The 27922-nt window shown below is 35.5% G+C and overlaps 2 protein-coding genes and 1 pseudogene across 3 annotated transcripts; all 3 read left to right on the forward strand.

Annotated features, from left to right (window-relative positions):
• The first annotated feature begins 1230 nt into the window (after positions 1-1230).
• On the forward strand, positions 1231-8344 carry LOC311301736 (uncharacterized protein). The gene is made up of 2 exons (XM_084427045.1): positions 1231-1466; positions 6544-8344. Exon 2 carries the CDS (start codon positions 6550-6552, stop codon positions 8206-8208), a length of 1659 nt encoding a protein of 552 aa, XP_084283171.1. The 5' UTR covers positions 1231-1466; positions 6544-6549; the 3' UTR covers positions 8209-8344.
• Positions 8345-9260: 916 nt separating this feature from the next.
• On the forward strand, positions 9261-24999 carry LOC311301556 (uncharacterized protein). Its single transcript, XM_084426789.1, has 2 exons — positions 9261-9403; positions 20842-24999. Exons 1-2 carry the CDS (start codon positions 9372-9374, stop codon positions 23558-23560), a joined length of 2751 nt encoding a protein of 916 aa, XP_084282915.1. The 5' UTR covers positions 9261-9371; the 3' UTR covers positions 23561-24999.
• Positions 11878-19245, forward strand: LOC311301557 (annotated as a pseudogene). The gene is made up of 2 exons (XR_014630320.1): positions 11878-12171; positions 17133-19245. The product of XR_014630320.1 is annotated as an uncharacterized misc_RNA (transcript).
• Positions 25000-27922: the final 2923 nt, after the last annotated feature.

Here is a 27922-nt window from a genome sequence, read left to right on the forward strand (position 1 = left end):
ACCGCGGACTTCAGCTTCTCATCACATCTTCTGTCCAATCAAATGCTCTTGTCGTAGATTTTTCCCTAAACCTAACTACATCCTATAATATTTATACTCTAGCGCGTCTACAGTCGACTTCGGCCGAGTCTAACCCTATACCCTAGCGCATCTACACATCGACGTCGGCTGAGTGCTAAACAATCCTATACTCTAGCGCGCATCTACACATCGACGGCGGCTGAGTCTAATCCTATAGCGTGTCTACACATCGACAGCGGCTGAGTCTAATCCTATACCCTAGCGCGTCTACACATCGATGTCGGCTGGGTGCTAATACCTGTTTCCCTAACTAGATTACTTCCTGCGCAGGAATAATCGACAAACAGACTTCAGCAAATGTCCTCTAAATGCTTTAATCACAGCCGGAGGATCTCTCGAGCAGTTCTCAGAGAATCTCCCCCAAGAAGAAGCAACCCTTCTGTTACTAGGTAAAGCAAACTTTGTTTTAATGATTACTTCATTGTTAATCACAAGGTTCAAGTCATCTGTCTAGTTTCATTTCCAATATTTGTTATTTTCAAAGGGGTATGGCAACATTCAAAAACACAGGACAGAACGTTTTAGTACATTGTGTTTCAAAGTGTTATCATGTTAGGCCTAAAAAGAGAAATAAGGTTAGATGTTAGACACATGGTTATTTTAATATAGGCTACAGTTTGCTATTTTGTCTATTAAAAATCCACCACAAATAGTGAGTATGTTTTTGTGGTACAGCCGTGGATCAGTTACGCACTGCAAACACATCATATGTGAAAGAACTATAGCGCGTGCTGCTCCTGCACCGCAACACGCACCGCATATGCACTGCACACGTAGTATGTGTGAAACGGGCGTTAGCTTCCTGTTTCAGTGGAAGTTACGTCAACGCATCATACAAAGCTGTGCGTTCCAAGGCACTTCAGTGGGCCTTTAAACTGAATTAAAAACCTCATGTAATTGGTAGCATGTGTCCTCCTACCTCATTTATTTTTAGTGCACACAGTGTAACTTGTGTCTAGAATCTGGTCCCATGCACATATAATATGCATGAGAGAGATGTATTCTACATATTTTGTGTCCAACTTCAAAAATGTTGCTAAAAATAGTCAAGTAACAGTTTTCTATCAATCCCACTATAAATCAAGGGAGCATTCTCAGCCTTGTGTAGACTAGAAAGTTTACACAAACTTCCTGTCCCTTTAAAGAGCAGCACAAGGGTGGGGCTCCAAACCACTTCCCCACCAACTCATTTCCAAATAATGTGGGTGAGTATATGAGAGCTTTTGTACAAAGCAGTGTAGTCAACAGATGACTGGAAAGAGGATAACCAGAAAGGAATCTGACAAAGAAAACATTGCAGCTGTTTAAAAGAGTTCTGGGAAACGCTTTTGCAAAACAAGGAGAGCAAAGCACCGATATCTCTGACAAAACTTCCAAGTTCTAGGGTAAGATAATTTGTACAAATTTGTTCTTGGCTCTTATTACTTTAAACAGATTTTTTTGAGTTGCAGATTACAGTTACAGTGCACTAAATATTTTTGCTCATTCTTAAATATTAATAATGAATTACAGAAATAAAAATGTAATTGACAGTCATGTCTTTACTACATATTTTACAGAAACTTTCAAAACAGAAATAAATGGTTTATGAATGCCTTTATTATTTGAAAAATTCTCTCAATAACAAAGTCTTCAAAGGCAATAAAAAAAGGAAAATTACTACAAATAATAGCTGGAAGTATTTGAAAGACAGTTAAATGTTCCAGCTCTCACAGACTGTGGTTTGGTTTTCCTGGAACAGATTATGAAGTATCTCAACTTTTTCCATGTGCTTTTAATTTTTTTTTTTCTGATCTAAAAATTCATGCATCGCATGCATATATTCTTGTTTCTGTTAAATATCTGTGCAAAGGCAATAGCAGAAGCAAAGTAATGCTATTTGTTTTAATAAGAGCATTGTTGTTGTTTTTATTATGTAATAATAATCTCTAATACACATTATCCAATGTTGATAACACTGAAAATATGGATCCTGTTTATCAAGAGAAAGGAGAGAAACATTAGTCATTGTCTTTAGAACACTTTAGAATACTGTATAGTAATAGCGCTCAGTTGAATGAGGTAGTTCACTATTAGCTAATCAACAATTATTTTTTCATACCTCCCAGAGCCAGAGGACTACTAAGAACTATATAGGTTCTAATTAATGTGAATAATGCACAATGTATAATTAATTATAAAGTAAAGATCATGATAACCTGCTAGTTATGACTCAAGTAGCCTATTACCAAATCATTCAGAAAGAAGTAGGCCTACTATTTGGAACAGTATTCAAATGTGAAAAGCATGATACCTCCCTAATGCCTAGTTCACACTACAGGATTTTAAGCCCGATTTAAGCCCGATTTGCAAGTTAACGAGCTCGCCGACGCCGACAGGTCGGGCTGTAATCACGTGCAAATCTGCGGGTGATCCGCGCTTACCAATCTTTAAGTGTGAAATACTTAACGACGCATCAAAACCCCTCGCTGACACATCGCCGACGCGTCGCCGACGCCAGAAAAATATCTAGCATGCCAAATATCTGGAATTGTCGGCCGACTCGATAGCCTGTGGTGTCACGTGTCGCGACGAGCAACAGCCAATGATCATCTTGTTATGACATTACAAAAGCCCTTTGTATTGTAACCATCGTTGCCAAACCACAACAGGCAGCTGCTTTTTCATTATAATGTTTTACTAACTTACAACTCTCTCTGACAGACAATCCCTGCTGCCCCTGTGTGCTTATCCATCCATTCACCCATATTCTTTTTTTTTTTTTCTTTTTTTTTTTTCGGGGTTCTAACCAGATCATTGCACAAACAATATATATATATATGTGTGTGTGTGTGTGTGTGTGTGTGTGTGTGTGTGTGTGTGTGTGTGTGTGTGCCGGTTTCAGAATTGGTGTGACGGTTATGACGTGAGTCAAATGACATAACTCATCGGTTATTATATTGCCTATTGCTTTTTATTTTTTAAATACATGCAATTGGTTGATGAAACATTTATTAAAATTAAGATACAATTTGTACAAAACGAAATTCGTTTTAAATAAATGCTTTCTACAAAGCAAAGTGGTAAAAATCATGTCTCACGATTTACAAAACAAAACTTCATTAAGTGGTAAAAACCCAATATATTGCGCATCTTATGATCCTATCTTTTATTACAATTGTTTTTGAGCTAAAATGTAATACACATCATATATACACACTGTATATGTTTCTTTTATCAAACATGTTTGGGGCCAGTGACCAGTCAAGGGGTAATTAAACTGCACGATCAGTTAGGCTATTGGTAATGATATTGTTTATTATTGCAAATGTTTATTGCTAATGTTTTTCATTTGTTTAATAAATCTCATAATGATGGCACATCACTGTATCATAGTCATAGCTTTTATTTCTATCTCAAATGATTGGCGGTCGGTCTACTTTGCAAAGAATCAAATACAGTTGGAAACGTAGACCAATAATAACACAGACTGTCAACAATTGTTTTTAATTAGTATTTAAACATTCTCTATAATAGAAAAGATAGAAATTTGTAAAAAAAAAATTTAATAACACGTTTTTTTGCGGTTATAGAGTTCTAATGACGGTGTTCAACTATATATAGCCTATATATACCGCCAATTTTGTCCCGCCGTCCATTCGCCATTGGAATGCGCCAAGACTTGTTTTCAGCTCCTGTAGTGTGTAACCCCCTGTTGCAGAAGATTTACGTAGTGTCACATAGTGTGAACACCACAACGATTTCAAGACTCCAGAGCAAGTCATGTAGTCTGAACAGCACAGCGATCTGCCGACGTTTAAAGTTGTGTAGTGTGAACTAGGCATAATATTGACTGAATTCATTATAAGCTTTTGGGGGTTTTGTAAGATTTTGGAAAGTGATGACTCAAAGGTTAATACATCATTCTACCACTTTTTTCTTTGACCTTGTCTTTTTCAAAAAAACTGTAATGTAAGTCCACTTAAATTGTTTATTACAAATAAATTACTAAATGTTGAAAATGAATAAATGTAAATGAACCAAAAATTGTGTTGCGTTTACAATACTGTGAAAACTTCCACTTAATGTGGAAGACATTGGGCCCTATCATACACATGGCACAATGCGGCACCAGGCGCGACGCAAGTATTTTTTGCTAGTTTCAGTCTGACGCAGTTATCATTTTCACGTCCTGTGCCACGTTGTTTAAATAGCAAATGCATTTGCGCCCATTTGTGCGCCAATGGGCGTGCTGGTCTGAAAACGATGTGTGTTTGGGGCGCATTGTTGGCGCGTTGCTATTTTGAGGCCACTGAAATAGACTGCACCATTGACCAACTGAAACCTGGTCTAAAGTCAATAGCGAAATTTTTTTATTTATAGAGCGTGTTAGTTATGCGCCTATAGGCGGGTCCACAACACGCGTATACACTTTGCATTTACACTTAATTGCTTAATTACATTACACACACAGGGACACGCAGTAGCACACAAACATTTTTAAATATCAAAAATAAAAAAGTATTACAATGTAAAAGATTATTATTGTGTACATAAAGATATGGTGGAATCCGTCTTGTCCCGTATGAGCAGAGCAGATCAGTTTCCTCTCTGCAGACGTGTTCAGTCTTTCCACTTGCAAATTCCATCATGTTAATTGCAAAACCACCATGGCGCGAGCACAACTGGCTTTTAAAGGGAATGGGATATGAGACTCTGATTGGATTATTGCACGTAAAGCCCAAAACACACCCATTACTCATTAAAAGAAAAGGGACAACCCTTTTAGACCATGCGCCGGGCATGCAGACCATTTTTTCTGTCGTTAAACTAGCAAAAGTGGATTCGGACCTAAGTGCACTTGCGCTTTAGACCATGCTCTTAGACCATTAAAATAGGACCAATCATGTTGTTCCTATTCTAAAACATGGCAATGTGGGTAGTAGATTAAACAATTTGATACCCATAGCTTTGATTTCAAATGACATGAAATGTTTTGAAAGGATTATCCTTGGTCATTTGAGTAGACAGGTGTCAGTTTTTCAAGATCCTTTACAATTTGCATACAGAAAAGGTGAGGGAGTGATGCCATACTTTTTATGTTGCACAATATTTGTAGTCTGACATTTCTTTTAGGATGTTTTTTTATTTATTTTTTAGCTTTTTAATACAATACAACCACATGTTTTGGCTGATAAATTGTTGCATTTTAACCTACATAGTACAACTAGGCTATGTCGGTATTGGCTTATCTTCTATGTTGACCCCAGTTCGTTAGGCTGGGTAATAAAATGTCTGATATTATATTGACCAAAACAGGAGCCCCACAAGGCACAGTTTTATTACCTTTTCTATTTGCACTGCATTCCTCTGACTATAGGCTAACTCAGACATCTTGTTGTCTACAAAAGTTTTCAGTTGATACTGCCCTTGTGAGTTTAATAAATCAAAGTAATGATGTGGACTAGAAGAGAGGTTGAGTTATTTGTTACATGGTGTGATAAAAAATTCCTAAAATTGAATGTGAAGAGGAGAAGGAGAAGACCAAGGGGTTGATCATTGATTTTAGAAGAAATAAAGAAGAGATACTACCTACCAGTGATAATTAAAGGTCAGAAGAGGCTTTTTTTAAGGAGGCACAATTAAAATGATTCTTTTTGAGGAAGTTGAGATCCATTTGCATTAGTTGGAAGCTTCTTTATGTATTCTATCAAGGAATCCTGGTCAATAGATTTGTTTTATTGCAGTGCTCTGCTGGGGATGTAGTATCACTGTAGATTACAAAAAATAGGATTAATAAATGATTACAAAGGCTGTTTCCGTTATTGGCCTTACACCTGATTCACTTGAGGATATTGTGGAAAAGAGAACAAGGGCAAAATTAAAAATGATTCTGTCTTATGAAGCTCATCCACTACACAGTCTTTTTAGTGAACTTAAAAGTTAATTTAGTGGAAGATTAGTGATGCCTCAGTGTTCTACAGAGCGATTTTAAAGGTCTTTTATTCCTACTGTAGTTAGGTTTTTTACTTCTTGTTAGTCAATTGTAGTTAATGGTAATATTAGATAGCCTACTCATTTGTTCCTGTGTAGTTACAACAGATTTATATATGTATATATATATTGCTTTGTCCTTAATGAATGCCCTGGATGTCACAAATAAGGATTTAAATTAGACACACAACCTGTAGAATTTGTTAGGGGGGTAAATGTGAGTAAAGCATAAATGTGACATTACAGCTATATGGGTGGAGGAATGATTTATGTCTCAACAGGAAGGTTTACCAAGAGGTTTTTTTCACAAATAGCCAACCGTTCACATTTTTCTGTCAACGTTTGCTATATGACAGATTTAGGCTTTGTGTATGGCTTTGAGTTTTCGTAGGCAAATTAGTAATTAAGTAAAAATAATAAAAAAGACCAGAATTTGACAAAGCTTTGTAGTTCTTAGTTCTAATGTTATATGTTTTGCTTTCCTTGTAGGAGTCAATGGACCTGGTCTGGTACATGATCTTTGGCATGTGTGCCATGAATGCTGTTGCCTCTGCATGTCCAGAGAACTGCCAGTGTAAGCCGAACAAAATCCTTTGTCAAGGCTTAAACAAATTTCCACCCTCCATCCCCCCAACCACCAGTACCCTTATAATCACCAACACCAGCATACAATCATTAAAACCAACTGATTTTGTGACTTTCGCTGAGAACCTCGCTATATTTGTAGTCAAGGATTCAAGAATAACTGAGGTGGAACCTCATACATTTAACCAAACCCACAATCTCATTGCCTTAGGTTTCAGTGGGACAATGCTAACCTCTCTGCCAAAAGATCTGTTTCAGAATCTACACACATTAACAACTTTAACGCTCACTAACAACAAAATAGATGTTCTGCAACCATCTCTTCTCAGCCCTCTTGTAAATTTGACCAAAATAGACCTAAGCAGAAACCTTCTAACCTCTCTGCCAGAAGATGCTTTTCAGGGTTTAGAAAAGCTGGAACAGCTCATGTTGCAAAGGAACTCAATCAAAAAGCTTTCCAGCGGTACTTTTCGAGGACTCAATAATCTCAGAGCCCTGTTCCTCCAGCAAAATCAGTTAACAGAAATACCAGCAGGCATCTTTGATGACTTGGTAAACCTTGAGGTATTGCATCTTCAAGACAACAAAATCACACAGCTACCAGGAAATATTTTCTCAAACTTGCAGAAGCTGAATAAACTCTACCTCTCCAACAATAGGTTATCATTGCTTCCCAGTGCAATATTTTTTAACCTTCCTAACCTTACTCAGATATCACTGTACGAGAACCAACTCAGTAGGTTAATGCCTGGAACTTTTGGTCCAATGGCCCTCCGGGAGCTCTGGCTGTACGACAACATGTTAACCCACCTTGAGGAAAATGTGTTCAGCAACTTAACTGAGATTCGCCTTTTGGTGCTCAGTAGGAACCGGATTCAGCACATCTCTCCTGGCGCTTTCAATGGCTTGATGGAGCTAGAGGAGATATCTCTTCACACTAATCGATTAATTAGTATTGAGGCAGGGATATTCAAAGGCCTTCCCAAGTTAGCTAACATATCTATAGAGAATAATCAAATACAGCACATACCCATAAAACTCTTGGAGAGTGTGTCTCGCTTAAATCTCCTGGAGCTTCAAAACAATTCTCTACCAAACTTGCCAAAAGAATTTCTAAACTCATTGTCTATAGTTGATAATATTATACTTTCTCAGAATCCCTGGAGGTGTGACAATGATATACTCCCTTTTCGGGATTGGCTTGGACAGTCTTCAGAGAAAGTGAAAAACCTTACGTTTGTGACTTGTGATACTCCTCTATCCCTGAAAGGTAGAAATGTAAGAGAGCTGATGGAGGATGACATCATGGTCAACCATTCACTGCACACTTCCCCAACCAAAATGACCTCTGCACCAACATCAGACCCCACAACAGTCTCAGAAGAAATAGAGGACACAAGTGGAGGTGATTCTATGGGTCAAGGTCTATCCAAAGACAAAATCATTATCATTGTAGCCATTGTCTGCACTGCTGTCATTGTCAGTCTCATTGCCTGTGTGTTATGGAGGAGGAACAAGCGAGGCAGTCAAGACTTGAACCGTCAAAGAAATACCAGCTCGGTTATCTAACATTACAGAAAAGCTTCCATAAACTATAGGCTGATTGTTGTATTTCATTGTTTAACATTCATCAGTGGATTTATGGAGGACGAGATGTTTTCTATTAATAGGCAAAGAAATTTGTTATTTTCGTTCTCGATACATAATAACATTTTTTTTATTACATTTAACAAACTACAAAGTTGTTAACTGCCAGTTTTTTTTTTAATGAAAAAAATCTAAATCATTGCTGATTAGATTTGAATTAATGATCTTAACCCTCATGAGTGGTGTAACACATGAAGAACTGTACTGTATTTCCTTTCTTGTCACTGGTCCATGGTTACACTTTCTGCAATTCTGTTTTTTTTTTTCTCATAGCAAATATATATATATATATATATATATATATATATATATATATATATATATATATATATATATATATATATATATATATATATATATATATATATATATATATATATATATATATATATATATATATATATATATATATATATATATTTCAAAGTTGTAAATAAAACAACGATTATTGGAGCACATTTCTACAATTAAATACTATTTCAGTCTTTAATTCAGTGTGTTACTTGACATTTCTTTGCAATTAATTGTTTACAAGCAAAAAAAAGTGAAACCAAACACATGACCACATATGTTTTGCCAATATTATTTTCCATTCTATTTATATGATGTAGCTATTAACAATTTGATATTATGAGACCAACAATTAGTGTAGTCTTTAAAATGTTTTCCTTATATTCCCATCTAAGAAATTCTACTGCTATTAGGGGACTTTAATCTATATTTCAACTTTGCAGAGACATATTCATGCTTACATATATAAAGGAAATGAACAGTCTAAAAATGCCCTCAAAATAATAAAGATAAGAAATAAGATTTTTAAAAAGATGACAGAAGAGAAGTAAATAAACTGATAAATGTCTCTAAATAAATGTGTTTTGAGATACCTTTTGAAAGTGAGATGGATGGTTCCACTTTCTTATCTCTTCAAACAGAAAACGAACTGTCCACACCCTTTCTTTTCCCAACACTTGGGATGCAGATGAAACGAGGTTAAAATGGTTTATTTCACAAGATTTTCCTGTTAATATACATTTAAGGCTGTTCTACAATTGTTTAAACAAGTGTTTCTAAAATTACATTAAAAAATGGTATGTAAGGAGGTGATAGAGATGAACAGGTAAGTTTCATTATGTTCCATTTAATGAGACAAATACAGGTCAGGAATATAACAGAAAAAAAAAATGCTTGCTAGTTTTCAGTATTGTGAAGGAGAGGAAACATTTAATTTTTTCAGACTATAATTTTATTTGTATGCATTATTTATAAATAAAAAAATATATATAAAAAATTATTTTGATTTGGTGTAAATTCAGTGACTTGTAAGCAGTAAGAGATTTGTTTGTTTATGAAATTATTGTTTTTTATTTATTTATTTCAAAGGGATGGTTCTCCCAAAAATGAAAATTCTGTCATTATTTACTCACCCTCAAGTTGTTCTAAACATGAATGAAGTTATTTCTTCTGTTGAACACAAAGGAAGATATTATGATGAAATTTGGTAACCAAACAGTTTATAGTCCCTGACTTCCACAGTAGAGAAATAAAAAATACTATGGAAGTCAAGGGGACCAGAAACTGTTTGCTTACCCACATTCTTCAATGTATATATATTTTTTTTGTGTTCCACACAAGAATTAAATAAAAACAGGTTTGTTACAACTTAAAATAATAAGTAAATAATGACAGAATTTACAGTTTTTTGGATGACCTAACCACGCAACTAAACTAAAGTGTTCCAATGGAATTTGTACTTTGTACTCTGTGAACAAACAGAGTTTATGTCACCCTAACAACAAACAGAGTGGTGCATAATGGAGTGCATCAGAGCAGCATTAATAACCAAATCAGATCAAAAGAATCATATTGGGTGAGAAAATGTGGCTATTTCTAATTATTAAGGGGGACTTGTCCCCCTCAGTGTCTATGGTTACGGCCCTGTGTCCCTGAGTCATGGGAACATAATTTATCGTAGTTATTTTAGATTTTCAGGCTATACAGGTTGCTTTGTATGGCTTTGAACTAAAAACTAAATTTGGTGTTAATGTTTTGTTCTTCAACAGGCATATCCATTTAAAAAGTGCTCTAGTATTCATTTACATACTTGTGCACTTGCACTGGAGCTGCACTGTAGATATATGTCCACCAGGTGAAGACTGCAAAAATAAAGACGTGTATGGCAAAACTGTGACAGCAATCCCCGAAAAATTTAAAGATGGAGCCAATGAAATATTTTTTTGTAAACAGTCAGATTCCTGTCATACCAAAAGGAGCTCTTTCTACAAACCCTCAAATCTCGGTACTTCAACTACGTCCATAGAGGTCGGAGCCTTTGAGGGTTTGCCTGATGTCACAACCATTGAGATGTCTGGCACAAATGTGACATCATTACCTGTGGGTGTTTTTAAGGATCTCAGCAACCTTGAAAAACTTGTTCTAAAAAATAACAAAATTCATAGCCTTAAAAATGGGTTATTTGATTATTTAAAAAAACTTCAAGAACTAAGTCTACATTCGAATGAGATTAGCTCTATTGAGGAGGGGACATTTGACAGTTTAGAGAATCTCGTACTTATTCATCTTGCAAGAAACAACCTTAGTTCTGTATCGACATCTCTTTTTTCCAAACTTACGAACTTGCAAATTTTCAGGCTTTATGAGAACCAGCTGACCTCTACGCCTGATGGGATTTTTTTATCCTCTCCCTGATCTGAAAGAGATAGCCTTGCAACACAACAAAATCTCATTTATAAAATCTGGTTTGTTTCCACACAAAAGTAAATTATCCAAACTCTTTCTGGACCACAATCTTTTGACTGAACTGCAGCAAGATCTTTTTGTTGGTTTCTCTTCATTAAAGACTCTGACTCTGCATAACAATCAACTTATAAGTCTTCCCACTGTCCTTTTTGGAGAAATGCCTAAAATGACTGAACTGAGTCTAAGCCATAACAATCTCACTGACTTACCACATGGAGTTTTCAGCCCATAAGAAGCTCAAGAAGTTAGACCTTTCATTGAACCAGTTTTCAATGATATCTGGAGACTTTTTTGAAGGTCTTGAGAAACTGACTGAACTGAATCTTCAAAATAACAATTTAAAGTCATTACAACAAAAGGACTTTGAAAAACTTCAGTCTCTTTCAACACTTAGACTGGGAAATAATAAACTACAAAGCCTCCCTGGAGATGTTTTGGTTGCTCTTCCAAAAGTCAATAAACTATACCTTTACAAGAACCCATGGCAGTGTGACTGTAACCTTTTGCCATTCTTTGAATGGATAAAGAACAATGAAGACAAGATTAAATCAAAACCTTCAGATGTCTGTGAGTCCCCAAAAGACCTGGAAAATCAATCAATATCCTCTTTAAAGAGCAATTAATATGCCTCACAACTTTACCAACTACCACCACTGTCCTTACAAGTACTGTTCCCATGACCACACTGCACACCACAGGAGTCTCAACAATAAAGTTAACCTCGACAACAGCAGCGCCTACAACAACTACTGCTTTACAAACAACAACCACACCTACTCCAAATAGTCTAACAGTTTTCTATCAATCAAGGGAGCATTCTCAGCCTTGTGTAGACTAGAAAGTTTACACAAACTTCTTGCCCCTTTAAAGAGCAGCACAAGGGTGGGGCTCCAAACCACTTCCCCACCAACTCATTTCCAAATAATGTGGGTGAGTATATGAGAGCTTTTGTACAAAGCAGTGTAGTCAACAGTTGACTGGAAAGAGGATAACCAGAAAGACACGAGAAGGCAGAAATGAATCTGACAAAGAAAACATTGCAGCTGTTTATAAGAGTTCTGGGAAACGCTTTTGCAAAATGAGGAGAGCAAAGCACCGATATCTCTGACAAAACTTCCAAGTTCTAGGGTAAGATAATTTGTACAAATTTGTTCTTGGCTCTTATTACTTTAAACTGATTTTTTGAGTTGCAGATTACAGTTACAGTGCACTACATATTTTTGCTCATTCTTAAATATTAATAATGAATTACAGAAATAAAAAAGTAATTGACAGTCATGTCTTTACTACATATTTTACTAAAACAGAAACTTTCAAAACAGAAACAAATGGTTATTGAATGTCTGACCAAAAACAATAATAATTATTATTATTATTATCTCAATAACAAAGGCAATAAAAAAAAGGAAAATTACTACAAATAATAGCTGGAAGTATTTGAAAGACTCCACAGTTAAATATTCCAGCTCTCACAGACTGTGGTTTGGTTTTCCTGGAACAGATTATGAAGTCTCTCAACTTTTTCCATGTGCTTTTTTTTTTTTTTTTTTTTTGATCTAAAATTGCATGCATGCATTATATTCTTGTTTCTGTTAAATATCTGTGCAAAGGCAATAGCAGAAGCAGAAGCAGAAGCAAAGTAATGGTATATGTTTTAATAAGAGCATTGTTGTTGTTATTATTATGTAATAATAATCTCTAACACACATTATCCAATGTTGATAACACTGAAAATATGGATCCTGTTTATTAAAAGAAAGGAGAGAAACATTAGTCATTGTCTTGATCAGGTGCATTTCCCGTTACACTTTAGAATACGGTATAGTAATAGCGCTCAGTTGAATGAGGTAGTTCACTATTAGTTAATCAACAATTATTATTTTTTCATACCTCCCAGAGCCAGAGGACTACTAAGAACTACTATATATGTTCTAATTAATGTGAATAATGCACAATGTATAATTAATTATAAAGTAAAGATCATGATTCATGATATTACCAAATCATTCAGAAATAAGTAGGCCTACTATTTGGAACAGTATTCAAATGTGAAAAGCATGATACCTCCCTAATACTGACTGAATTCATTATAAGCTTTTGGGGGTTTTGTAAGATTTTGGAAAGTGATGACTCAAAGGTTAATACATCATTCTACCACTTTTTTTCTTTGACCTTGTCTTTAAAAAAAAAAAAAACTCTGTAATGTAAGTCCACTTAAATTGTTTATTACACGTAAATTACTAAATGTTGAAAATGAATAAATGTAATTGAACCAAAAATAGTGTTGTGTTTACAATACTGTGAAAACTTCCCGCGTGCTGGTCTGAAAATTATGTGTGTTTGGGCGCATTGTTGGCGCTTTGCTATTTTGAGGCAACTGAAATAGACTCCACCATTGACCAACTGAAACCTGGTCTAAAGTCAATATTCAAAATATATATATTTTTTGTTATTTATAGAGCGCGTTAGTAATATGCGCCTATAGGCGGGTCCACAACACGCATATACACTTTGCGTTTACACTTACATTACACACACAGGGACACGCAGTAGCACACAACATTTTTTAAATATGAAAAATAAAATGTAACGTAAATGCCTCTGGGTTAATGCGAATTAGCTCAAGGATATAGGGAATTTTAAGTATATTAATATTTATGACTCATGGTCATAATTCATAAATCGCATATGCATTTACTTTATCAATTATAGGAAATGCCTCGTTCTGTACTGTCTGATCATTACAGTTAAGAAGAAGTATTCCTGTTTACAAAACTCCAAGAAAGTTTATCTTCTGGCCACGAAGACAAAACCCCTTTGGGTTTATAAATTAAAACTACTCAAAGTAGTTTTATAATATAGAGCCTGTAGCTTTATAGATCTTTTGTTTCATTGACTTCATAAAAAGTGGGTTTTCAAACACAGAGACAGTTAAAAGTATAAATGGGTTTATTAATAAAATGGCACACGCTAGAGATTATAAGCTACAAATATAAACGTACGTAAAAATGCAAACAATAAACAAACAACATATAACCAAACAATAACATAAGTGATCAGAATGAAATGAAAGAAAGAAAGAAAGAAAAGAGAATAAAGAGAAGAGAAAAGCTAGTAATTATTACATACAGAAACCAAAGTTCGCGAGACAACCTGGAAAGCAGTTTTATCAGATAAGGTTACCGTCACTTGCACGTTTGTTCTCTGTTCGGCGCGATGCTGAAACTGGCAGGACAGCGCGGATGGTGTCCTGTTTCTGTTGCGTCTTCAGGTGCCGCGAAGTTTAAAGGCTCACTGGATGTAACATTACCGAGAAAGTTCGTCTTCCGTGCGGAAGAGGTTGCAAAGCTTGGTTGCAAAGACGGCAGGCTTTTACATGACGCGGGCCATGTGTCCCAGAGGCCGAGGCGAGGGCCTGTCCAACCGGAGCAGCGCTGCACGTGGAGAAAGAGGAGGAGGAGGTCAGGCGGGATCGATGAGAGAAGAGAGAGAGAAGTGGGGGTCTCGTCCTTTTAACAGACATCTGTTTACGCCCTGTTTTGTGACAGAGCGAATCAGCTCTCCTGATATGAAGCGGGAAACAGTCTTCTTTGTGTGAAGAAAAACACGCCCCCTTTTACCATATGTCTTATGAGGGAAAGGATTCATACTTAGAAATATGATATTTCCTGGAACAAATGCATATTATTGTACTTTGCAGTCAAGATTCGTCTCTGTGAGATGGAGAGGATTACAGAGATATCAATTATGACAGGTAAAGATTGGGGAAACATAACGTCACACTTATATGCATAATTACACACAAATAAAGTTTGATTAAACACACAATAAAGTTGTCAGTGTTTCCGTTATGGCAAGTGACGACACTTTGAGAAACATAGGAATACATATCAAACATTTGAAGGGTTTTCTCTGAAAAGTTCCCTGAAAAGTTCCATGTGTTGGAATGTTGGCTTGCATAGGAACTGGATAAGATGCAGCTTTGGAGTCATAAAGTTTACGACCATGTCGGGGTCGGTTTACAAGACACTATTGAGGAACCTTCTTTCAGTGAACATTTAGAATTCAAGATTTTACTCTTAGCAACCCACACCTCTATTACACGTGCATATAGGAATGTCCACACATTATAAAAATAAAAGAAAAGATATTTCTCGTATTCTCAGTTATACACAAAAGGGTGTTTGTGTGTGTGTGCGGAATGTCATGAGGCTGTAAGGTTGGGGGATACGAGTCACATGGGTGCTGGTAAATTGGTCCTCGTGGGGCAATTATTAACCAGCGCTGTCTTCCTGAGGACAAAGACGATGTGTTCGCCATCACATGATTCACTTAATCTGAAAAGCAGATGCCATTGTCACTACAAAAATATTACAATGTAAAAGATTATTATTGTGTACATAAAGATATGGTGGAATTCGACTTGTCCCGTAGATGGTCTGTTTGCACGCTTTACCCTCGCGCATGAGCAGATCAGTTTCCTCTCTGCAGACGTGTTCAGTCTTTCCACTTGCAAATTCCGTCATGTTAATTGCAAATCCGCCATGGCGCGAGCACAACTGGCTTTTAAAGGGAATGGGATATGAGACTGATTGGATTATTGCACGTAAAGCCCAAAACACACCCATTACTCAATAAGAGATTAGGGACAACCCTTTTAGACAATGCGCCGGGCATGCCGACCATTTTTCCTGTCGTTAAACTAGCAAAAGTGAACAAGTGCTTTAGACCATGCGCTTAGACCATTAAAATAGGACCAATCATGTTATTCCTATTCTAAAACATGGCAATGTGGGTAGTAGATTAAACAATTTGATACCCATAGCTTTGATTTCAAATGACATGAAATGTTCTGAAAGGATTATCCTTGGTCATTTGAGTAGACAGGTGTCAGTTTTTCAAGATCCTTTACAATTTTTATACAGAAAAGGTGTGGGAGTGATGCCATACTTTTTATGTTGCACAATATTTGTAGTCTGCCATTAGGCTGTAATAAAATGTCTGATATTATATTGACCAAAACAGGAGCCCCACAAGGCACAGTTTTATTACCTTTTCTATTTGCACTGCATACCTCTGACTATAGGCTAACTCAGACATCTTGTTGTCTACAAAAGTTTTCAGTTGATACTGCCCTTGTGAGTTTAATAAACTAAAGTAATGTGGACTAGAAGAGAGGTTGAGTTATTTGTTACATGGTGTGATAAAAAATTCCTAAAATTGAATGTGAAGAGGAGAAGGAGAAGACCAAGGGGTTGATCATTGATTTTAGAAGAAATAAAGAAGAGATACTACCTACCAGTGATAATTAAAGGATGTAGTATCACTGTAGATTACAAAAAAATTGGATTAATAAAATGATTACAAAAACTGTTTCCGTTATTGGCCTTACTCCTGATTCACTTGAGGATATTGTGGAAAAGAGAACAAGGGCAAAATTAAAAATGATTTTGTCTTATGAAGCTCATCCACTACACAGTCTTTTTAGTGAACTTAAAAGTTAATTTAGTGGAAGATTAGTGATGCCTCAGTGTTCTACAGAGGGTCAGAAGGTCTTTTATTCCTAAAGTTAGTAGTTTTACTTCTTGTTAGTCAATTGTAGTTAATGGTAATATTGCATACTCATTTGTTCCCGTGTAGTTATTCATTAATGATAGATTTTATATATATATATATATATATATATATATATATATATATATATATATGTGTGTTGGTTTATCCTTAATGAATGCCCTGGATGTCCAAAATAATCATTTAAATAAGACACACAACCTGTTAGGGGGGTAAATGTGAGTAAAGCAAATGTTGCTGCAATCTAACCATTATATTACAGAACCAAAAGCTATATGGGTGGAGGAATGATTTATGTCTCAACAGGAAGGTTTACCAAGAGGCTTTGTCACAAATAGCCAACCGTCCACATTTTTCTGTGTCAACATTTGCTATGTGACAAATTTAGGCTTTTTGTATGGCTTTGAGTTTTCGTAGGCAAATTAGTAATAAAGTAAAAATAATAAAAAAGACCAGAATTTGACAAAGCTTTGTAGTTCTTAGTTCTAGTGTTATATGTTTTGCTTTCCTTGTAGGAGTCAATGGACCTGGTCTGGTACATGATCTTTGGCATGTGTGCCATGAATGCCGTTGCCTCTGCATGTCCAGAGAACTGCCAGTGTAAGCCGAACAAAATCCTTTCTCAAGGCTTTTTAATAATCAAATTTCCACCCTCCATCCCCCCAACCACCAGTACCCTCTTAATCACCAACACCAGCATACAGTCATTAAAACGAGCTGATTTTGTGACTTTCGCTGAGAACCTCGCTTTATTTGTAGTCAAGGATTCAAGAATAACTGAGGTGGAACCTCATACATTTAACCAACCCACAATCTCATTGCCTTAGGTTTCAGTGGGACAATGCTAACCTCTCTGCCAAAAGATCTGTTTCAGAATCTACACACATTAACAACTTTAACGCTCAGTAACAACAAAATAGATGTTCTGCAACCATCTCTTCTCAGGCCTCTTGTAAATTTGAACATAATAGACCTAAGCAGAAACCTTCTAACCTCTCTGCCAGAAGATGCTTTTCAGGGTTTAGAAAAGCTGGAACAGCTCATGTTGCAAAGGAACTCAATCAAAAAGCTTTCCAGCGGTACTTTTCGAGGACTCAATAATCTCAGAGCCCTGTTCCTCCAGCAAAATCAGTTAACAGAAATACCAGCAGGCATCTTTGATGACTTGGTAAACTTTGAGGTATTGCATCTTCAAGACAACAAAATCACACAGCTACCAGGAAATATTTTCTCAAACTTGCAGAAGCTGAAGAAACTCTACCTCTCCAACAATAGGTTATCATTGCTTCCCAGTGCAATCTTTTTTAACCTTCCTAACCTTACTCAGATATCACTGTACGAGAACCAACTCAGTAGGTTAATGCCTGGAACTTTTGGTCCAATGGCCCTCCGGGAGCTCTGGCTGTACGACAACATGTTAACCCACCTTGAGGAAAATGTGTTCAGCAACTTAACTGAGATTCGCCTTTTGGTGCTCAGTAGGAACCGGATTCAGCACATCTCTCCTGGCGCTTTCAATGGCTTGATGGAGCTAGAGGAGATATCTCTTCACACTAATCGATTAATTAGTATTGAGGCAGGGATATTCAAAGGCCTTCCCAAGTTAGCTAACATATCTGTAGAGAATAATCAAATACAGCACATACCCATAAAACTCTTGGAGAGTGTGTCTCGCTTAAATCTCCTGGAGCTTCAAAACAATTCTCTACCAAACTTGCCAAAAGAATTTCTAAACTCATTGTCTATAGTTGATAATATTATACTTTCTCAGAATCCCTGGAGGTGTGACAATGATATACTCCCTTTTCGGGATTGGCTTGGACAGTCTTCAGAGAAAGTGAAAAACCTTACGTTTGTGACTTGTGATACTCCTCTATCCCTGAAAGGTAGAAATGTAAGAGAGCTGATGGAGGATGACATCATGGTCAACCATTCACTGCACACTTCCCCAACCAAAATGACCTCTGCACCAACATCAGACCCCACAACAGTCTCAGAAGAAATAGAGGACACAAGTGGAGGTGATTCTATGGGTCAAGGTCTATCCAAAGACAAAATCATTATCATTGTAGCCATTGTCTGCACTGCTGTCATTGTCAGTCTCATTGCCTGTGTGTTATGGAGGAGGAACAAGCGAGGCAGTCAAGACTTGAACCGTCAAAGAAATACCAGCTCGGTTATCTAACATTACAGAAAAGCTTCCATAAACTATAGGCTGATTGTTGTATTTCATTGTTTAACATTCATCAGTGGATTTATTGAGGACAGATGTTTTCTATTAATAGGCAAAGAAATGTGTTATTTTCTTTCTTTCTTGATACATAATAAAACATTTTTTATTACATTTAAAAAACTACAAAGTTGTTAACTAACAGTTTTTTTTAATGAAAAAAATCAAAATCATTGCTGATTAGTTTTGAATTAATGATCTTAACCCTCATGAGTGGTGTAACACATGAAGAACTGTACTGTATTTCCTTTCTTGTCACTGGTCCATGGTTACACTTTCTGCAATTCAGTTTTTTTTTTTCTCATAGCAAAAAAAAATAAAAAAATAATTCAAAGTTGTAAATAAAGCAAAGATTATTGGAGAACATTTCTACAATTAAATACTATTTCAGATTTTAATTCAGTGTGTTACTTGCCATTTATTTGCAATTAATTGTTTACAAGCAATTTCTGAGTGAAACCAAACACATGACCACATGTTTTGCCAATGTTATTTTCCATTCTATTTATATGATGTAGCTATTAACAATTTGATATTATGAGACCAACAATTAGTGTATTCTTTTAAAAAAAAAACTTATATTCTTTTATCTATATTTCAACTTTGCAGAGACATATTCATGCTTAAATATATAAAGGAATAAGAAAATGAACAGTCTAAAAATGCCCACAAAATGATAAAGATAAGAAATAAGATAAAAAAGACGACAGAAGAGAATTAAATAAACTGAGAAATTTCTCTAAATATTTGTTTTGAGATACCTTTTGAAAGTGAGTTGGATGGTTCCACTTTCTTATCTCTTCAAACAGAAAACGAACTGTCCACACCCTTTCTGCTGCCTTATAGCCATGCAATAAACACTTGGGATGTGTAGATAAGAGTAGAGCAACACATATATTTATATTTTCTTCTGGGAACACATTCTGAAAAGTAATTCAGCTTCAACAGAGATGAACAGGTAAGTTTAATTATTTTCCATTTAATGAGACAAATATAGGTCAGGAATATAACAGAAAAATAAATGCTTGCTAGTTTTCAGTATTGTGAAGGAGAGGAAACATTTTATTTTTTCAGACTATAATTTTATTTGTATGCATTATTTATAAATAAATAAAAATTATATAAAAATAATTTTGATTTGGTGTAAATTCAGTGACTTGTAAGCAGTAAGAGATTTATATGTTTGTTTGTTTATGAAATTATTGTTTTTTATTTATCTATTTATTTCAAAGGGATGGTTCTCCCAAAAATTAAAATTATGTCATTATTTACTCACCCTCAAGTTGTTCTAAACATGCATGAAGTTATTTCTTCTGTTGAACATAAAGGAAGAAAATATGATGAAATTTGGTAACCAAACAGTTGATATTGACTTCCACAGTATAGAAATAAATAAAAAAAAATACTATGGAAGTCAATACATTCTACAAAATATATATTCATGTTCCACACAAGAAATAAATAAAAACAGGTTTGTTACAACTTAAAATAATAAGTAAATAATGACATGATTTTCATTTTTTGGATGACCTTACCACGCAACTGAACTAAAGTGTTGCAATGGAATTTGTACTTGTCTTCTGAACAGTAAGCCCTGTCTTCTTTGATTTGATTTGCCATCTCAATCATTCTGACATTGATGAGCGCTGTTAGGCCCCGATCACACCTGATGCGTTTTTTGCTGTGAGAAGTGCCTTTTTCCAATTGGTTTCCTATAGACAGTTGGGGCGGAGCAGCCTAAAAATTTAGTGCAGCAGAGCAGCATTAATAACCAAATCAGATCAAAAGAATCAAATATTGGGTGAGAAAATGTGTCTGTTTCTAATTATTAAGGGGGACTTGTCCCCCTCAGTGTCTATGGTTACGGCCCTGTGTCCCTGAGTCATGGGAACATAATTTATCGTAGTTATTTGAGATTTTCAGGCTATACAGGTTGCTTTGTATGGCTTTGAACTAAAAACTAAATTTGGTGTTACTATTTTGTTCTTCAACAGGCATATCCATTTAAAAAGTGCACTGGTATTAATTTACATACTTGTGCACTTGCACTGGAGCTGCACTGTAGATATATGTCCACCAGGTGAAGACTGCAAAAACAAAGACGTGTATGACGAAACTGTGACAGCAATCCCCGAAAAATTTAAAGATGGAGCCGATGAAATATTTTTTGTAAACAGTCAGATTCCTGTCATACCAAAAGGAGCTCTTTCTACAAACCCTCAAATAAGGAAAATCGAATTTCTCAGTACTTCAACTACGTCCATAGAGGTCGGAGCCTTTGAGGGTTTGCCTGATGTCACAACCATTGAGATGTCTGGCACAAATGTGACATCATTACCTGTGGGTGTTTTTAAGGATCTCAGCAACCTTAAAAAACTTGTTCTAAAAAATAACAAAATTCATAGCCTTAAAAATGGGTTATTTGATGATTTAAAAAAGCTTCAAGAACTAAGTCTACATTCGAATGAGATTAGCTCTATTGAGGAGGGGACATTTGACAGTTTAGAGAATCTCACACTTATTCATCTTGCAAGAAACAACCTTAGTTCTGTATCGACATCTCTTTTTTCCAAACTTACGAACTTGCAAATTTTCAGGCTTTATGAGAACCAGCTGACCTCTATGCCTGATGGGATTTTTGATCCTCTCCCTGATCTGAAAGAGATAGCCTTGCAACACAACAAAATCTCATTTATAAAATCTGGTTTGTTTCCACACAAAAGTAAATTATCCAAACTCTATCTGGACCACAATCTTTTGACTGAACTGCAGCAAGATCTTTTTGTTGGTTTCTCTTCATTAAAGACTCTGACTCTGCATAACAATCAACTTATAAGTCTTCCCACTGTCCTTTTTGGAGAAATGCCTAAAATGACTGAACTGAGTCTAAGCCATAACAATCTCACTGACTTACCACATGGAGTTTTCAGCCCACTTAAGAAGCTCAAGAAGTTAGACCTTTCATCGAACCAGTTTTCAATGATATCTGGAGACTTTTTTGAAGGTCTTGAGAAACTGACTGAACTGAATCTTCAAAATAACAATTTAAAGTCATTACAACAAAAGGACTTTGAAAAACTTCAGTCTCTTTCAACACTTAGACTGGGAAATAATAAACTACAAAGCCTCCCTGGAGATGTTTTCGATGCTCTTCCAAAACTCAATAAACTATACCTTTACAAGAACCCATGGCAGTGTGACTGTAACCTTTTGCCATTCTTTGAATGGATAAAGAACAATGAAGACAAGATTAAATCAAAACCTTCAGATGTCTGTGAGTCCCCAAAAGGCCTGGAAAATCAATTAATATCCTCTTTAACAGAAGAGCAATTAATATGCCTCACAACTTTACCAACTACCACAACTGTCCTTACAAGTACTGTTCCCATGATCAGACTGCACACCACAGGAGTCTCAACAATAAAGTTAACCTCGACAACAGCAGCGCCTACAACAACTACTGCTTTACAAACAACAACCACACCTACTCCAACAACAATTCCAGTAACAACTCAAACAACTACAACAACCCAGGCAACCACACAAGTCATGACCACAACACCAACTACTCAACTCACAACTTTGCTTCCAACCACAACCACAACCACACCAACCACCACTGCTACGACTACAGCTCTGAGGACTACATCAGTCCCCACCACGGTATCAATAACTACGCTTCAACCAACAACTGCCCCCTTGACAACTACATCAGTTCTTACCACCACATCTGTAACCACAGTACCACCCACAACTGCCCACATGACAACTACACCAGAGCTCACCACCAAATTTATAACCACAGTACCATCAACAACTGCCCACATGACAACTACACCAGAGCTCACCACCAAATTTATAACCACAGTACCACCCACAACTGCCCACATGACAACTACACCAGAGCTCACCACCACATTTATAACCACAGTACCATCAACAACTGCCCACATGACAACTACACCAGAGCTCACCACCAAATTTATAACCACAGTACCATCAACAACTGCCCACATGACAACTACACCAGAGCTCACCACCACATTTATAACCACAGTACCATCAACAACTGCCCACATGACAACTACACCAGAGCTCACCACCACATTTATAACCACAGTACCACCCACAACTGCCCACATGACAACTACACCAGAGCTCACCACCACATTTATAACCACAGTACCATCAACAACTGCACACATGACAACTACACCAGAGCTCACCACCACATTTATAACCACAGTACTACCAACAACTACCCATTTGACGACTGCATTGATTCCCACCACATCGACAGTTCAAACAACAATTACGACAACTTCAGCAACTACAACTATATTAATCCCCACCACTATTACAAGTAAAAAAACAACAGCCACCAGTTTACCACCCAGCACAACTACAAGGACAACAGAACCTTTTCTCACCACGCATAGCAGTTTCATCTGTACTGGCTCTCCTCAGCCTACTCTCTCAAGACCTACTCCCATCCACAAGTACTCATCATGCAAAGAACTGATGATATATTACACTACATTGCTGCTGGTGGAAATCTGCTGTACTGTGGTGCTGGCCAAATTCTCTTATTCACTATATTGTTCTCTGGAGCAAAAGGAGAGACTGCACACCCAGGTCAACCTGACTCACTTCTCCTATACTAAGTCCATTATACTCAGACCAGTCGATGAGACAGAGACTATTGCTCTGTGATTTTTTTTTTTTTTTTTTACTTGAACTTAGTAGCAATGAGTTTCCAAACAGCATCTATCATTGAAGCTGAAGACATCATTTCTTTATTGCCTTTATTTCATAACCATGTAGGGTCCACAAGCCTGAATACAATGATTCTATTATGAGCATAACAATTTAGGTGAAGAGTTTACATTTCAAAATTATTTTTATTATATTATTTGGGGTGCCACCTTTTGACAGCAGTAATCAAACTGCATGACCTTCACAAGTTTGCGTTAAACCTGAGTATTTTTGGAACATCAGACTTTTCAGACAAGGGAGTTACATGGTCAGTGTTAAAAATATGGCAGATTATTTTTAGGTTTCAGATGTTTGGACTCCATGGTACAAGAAGGCACTTTCTTAGAAAGAGTTTGTGTGTGCGTGTGTGTATGTATTAGAGAGCAAAAGAAAGCTATTTTGACCATATTCTTTTGAGGTAGATTAAAAACAAGGTACAATAAGGTATAGGCCTGATTGGCTGAATGTAAACTTAATGGCATGAAATGCAAATATTTGTCTAGATGCACTAAAAAAAATAAGCTGTTGAACAAACCTAATTAAATTAAGGAAAACTTTTCCACGAAAATGAATTACATTTTTCCAACAAAATCTAATTTGTTTGAAATGATTTGTTGCAATCTTGTTGTATGAACTTAAATTCATTTAGTCATTCCTGCTAGATAAAGTTTTGTCAGGTTGACTACATTAAATTTTTGCCCTGCCTAAAATCGCAAACATTACAATTTTAGTTAATTTGATTCTACAGTTATTTCCAATGATAAGAGCTACTAGTGTTCAGTTTAAGTAAAACCACTTTTTACAGAGCAATATTGAATGTTACTTATGCAGGTCTGGGAAAGAGGTTTAATGCATGTATAGTGTATACTGAGTGCCCACAGCCCTAAACTAAACACACTCTTCTGCATAATGGTAACCACAAAATTCAAAAACATTACAGAAAGTCCTCTAAGTTTCTAACATTAGTGAATATTAAACACTAACATTAACTAACAACATCTTTCCATTTACAGAAAAACACATAAAATAACACTTTAATCCCTAAATTTACCCTCCTAATGCAGTCCCTTGCAAAGCATGCTGGGAACTACAGATCCACTGCCCAGTTAGTTGTCAACAAAAATGATTCATGTAGTTTTCACACAAATTAATTAAGTAAACTTCAGTTTTAAATATATTAGGTTGATTGAAGACGTTTAAATTAAGTTGTGACAAAATATTAAACAATTGTGTTACTTTTGCTTATTTTAATGAATTAAATTTAACAAGAGGCAAAAATTCATTTTTTGAGTGTGTATAGCCTACTTATGAATTATATACTCAATCATTTTAGGCATTTAGTAAATTACACACACATATTATATACACTGAAAAAAATGATTCATTGACTAGTTAAATTTACAAAAAAAAATTATGTTAATTGGATCCACATAATTGATTTTAGCTAGATTTAAACAAATGCATTACGTTGAACTAAGTTCAGCTTAATGCATTTGTTGAAATGTAGCTAAAATCAATTGTGTGGAACCACTTATGATAAATTTTTTTTTGTAAATTCAATGATTTCAGTAAATTCATTGAATTTACTCAATGTTTTTATCGTAAGTGGTTCCACACAATTGATTTTAGCTACATTTAAACAAATGCATTAAGCTGAACTTAGTTCAACGTAATGCATTTGTTTAAATCTAGCTAAAATCAATTATGTGGAACCAATTAACATAATTTTTTTTTGTAAATTCTACTAAGTCAATAAATCATTTTTTTCAGTGTATATATATATATATATATGCATTTTGTATGAATTTTTATATTTATTTTTTAATATTGAATTTAGTTTTTTATGTGTACTAAATCTAATATAAAGTAAGTAAAATTGTGTTATGATGTTAGTATGTTATGGTGTCTTATGTGTTCATTGTTGCATTTCTTTAGGCCTACCTATAACCGATTATCTTTGACAAAAGGACAACCCACAATGCCTTAAAAATGAATATATTAGTATCAAATAGCTAGGGATAATCCATGGTGTACATTACATGATTTTAATGCATAATGTGGAGGCAAAAAAAATTAATCAAATCAAATCGAATAAAATAAAATAAAAGACCAGAGGTATTGTGGTAAACACAAAAGCTCACGTGTGATGAATGCACAATCTTTTTACTCTTTTAATTCATTTTATAACTGTATCATATATCTCTTTTAATTTCTTTTATAACTTTCTTTTATTTTGTGATTATTTTTATTCCTTTCTGTAAAGCACTTTGAATTGCCATAGTGTATGAAATGTGCTATATAAATAAACTTGCCTTGCCTTGCCTACACGCTTCCGTGTTTATACGTTATGTGTTCAATATATGGTTGTAACTCTTAACCTCCCAGGTTTTATTAAAAATATCCTAATCTGTGTTTCGAAGATTGTAAGAATGTAAGAATGACACTTTTTTGTAAGTGTGTTCAAACGTTTAACTTGTAGTGTACATATTTTACAACAGAGCACAAACGTACTACAAACGTGTGAGTTGAGTTAGTTCACACCCTTTGAACTACAGGCTGGGGCATCTCATCTGTTGGCTACTATTAAGCAATTATTTGCAGTTTATTTATCAAATGATTAACTATCCTTAGACGAAAAGCTTTATAGGCATACTTGGTCACATTGTATTAGAGAGCTAAAGAAAGTTTTGTGACCAGATGCTTTTGAGGGGGCATAAAGACAAGAGGCTAAGAAGAGGTAGGTTACAGTGAGGCATAGGCCTCAATGGCTGAATGCAAACTTAATTACATAAAATACACATATTTGTCTAGATGTATATTTATGAATTGTATACCACATCATTTTAGGCATTTAGTAAATTACACTAATTGGACTTTTAAGTGTTGTTTCGCGAGCAGTATTTTTATTTATGCAAGCAAATGGAACTGAGCACAGTATTATTGATTTAGAATAAAGTCACTTCAAAAGACAACAAATTCCACAAATTAGCATGAAAGTATTTTCTGGGTTTTCTGAGTTTTCAGGCAGAAAGTGAAAGGCTCTTATTCAAAACAGAAGTCAGTGCTTCACATTGTCAACCACTAGGGACCAGTGTTGCCACATTTATTTCCGCTTTGCTCTAGTTTTGATCATTTGTGGCCTCTTCAACCAGATTCACAAACCAACAGTAAAAAACTCCTGCATATAGTGTCTTATATTTATTTTTATAAAAAAATAAATAAAAAAAAGCCCTCTCTGTAAAGAAAAAACGTTAATATGAACATAAGTGGAATATTTGTGCCATATTCCCATAATGCGTTTCATAAACGCACCACTAGATGGCGATGTGATAAATGCTCGCCAGTCGGCAGGCTCAGCAATACAACTCACATTAATCCAAATACTTTAAGCTAAAATGTATTCAAATTGCAGACAAAGATGTGGTAAATAGAATTAAGAAAACAAAAGCCATGTTGTGTACAAAGCAAACAAACGGCTCAACACTTTCTACACCTGCATAACGACTGCATTTTTGAAGTAGCTATAGAAAAGTGATTATCTGGATGTTAGACAGGTGAGTAGTTGTTCCCATACAATTATTTTAAAAAAAACCTGGCTTGTAAAGGCTCTATGCATCAGGACTATGAATGTGTCATATGTTCAGTAGTTTGAAACCTCAAATATATATTTTATAGAATAGTGGTTGCCCAAGGCAATGATGTTTTTAATGTTTCATGCATATTCATAATGGATAGGCATAATTGATCTTTGTACTGTTCTATACTTGAATGTACTATTTAAATGGTGATAGTATACTGTAAGTGACTTGTTTTTAGTAGGCCTAGTGGCCTACCTTAAAGGGATAGTTCACCCAAAAATGGAAATTCTGTCATCAATTCTTTGTTCTGTTGAACACAAAAGAAGATAATTCAAAAACATGTTGATAATTGAACAGTTGACGGTAGCCATTGACTTTCATAGTAGGAAAAAAAAAATACTACTAAAAAAATACCATCAACTGTCTGCAACATTTTATAAAATATCTTCTTGTGTGTTCAACAGAAGAAAGAACCTCATACAGGTTTGGAACAACATGAGGGTGAGTAAATGATGACAACATTTATATTTTTGGGTAAACTATCCCTTTAAATAGGTAGATTAATGTTGTGGCTTCACCATGATGCACACAATCAAAATAATTGTTTCATATGTAGGCTTATGTTTAAGAATAGTGCGTATAACATCTGGCCAGTCTGGGATATTACTAAAATAAAATGTTTGACACTTAAATGTGTCATGAGCCCTCATAGATTGAGAGGAACAACGTTACATTCAGTGAC

This window comes from Rutilus rutilus (genome assembly GCF_951802725.1).
Source record: "Rutilus rutilus genome assembly, chromosome: 12".
NCBI classification, from domain to species: Eukaryota; Metazoa; Chordata; class Actinopteri; order Cypriniformes; family Leuciscidae; genus Rutilus; species Rutilus rutilus.

Excerpts from the sequence above, each read along its gene's own strand:
- LOC311301736 (XM_084427045.1), top strand. The coding sequence starts at position 6,550 with ATGGACCTGGTCTGGTACATGATCTTTGGCATGTGTGCCATGAATGCT.
- LOC311301556 (XM_084426789.1), top strand. The coding sequence starts at position 9,372 with ATGGTATGTAAGGAGGTGATAGAGATGAACAG. Across the intron at positions 9,404-20,841 it reads GAGGTGATAGAGATGAACAG|GCATATCCATTTAAAAAGTG; the intron begins GTAAGTTTCATT and ends GTTCTTCAACAG.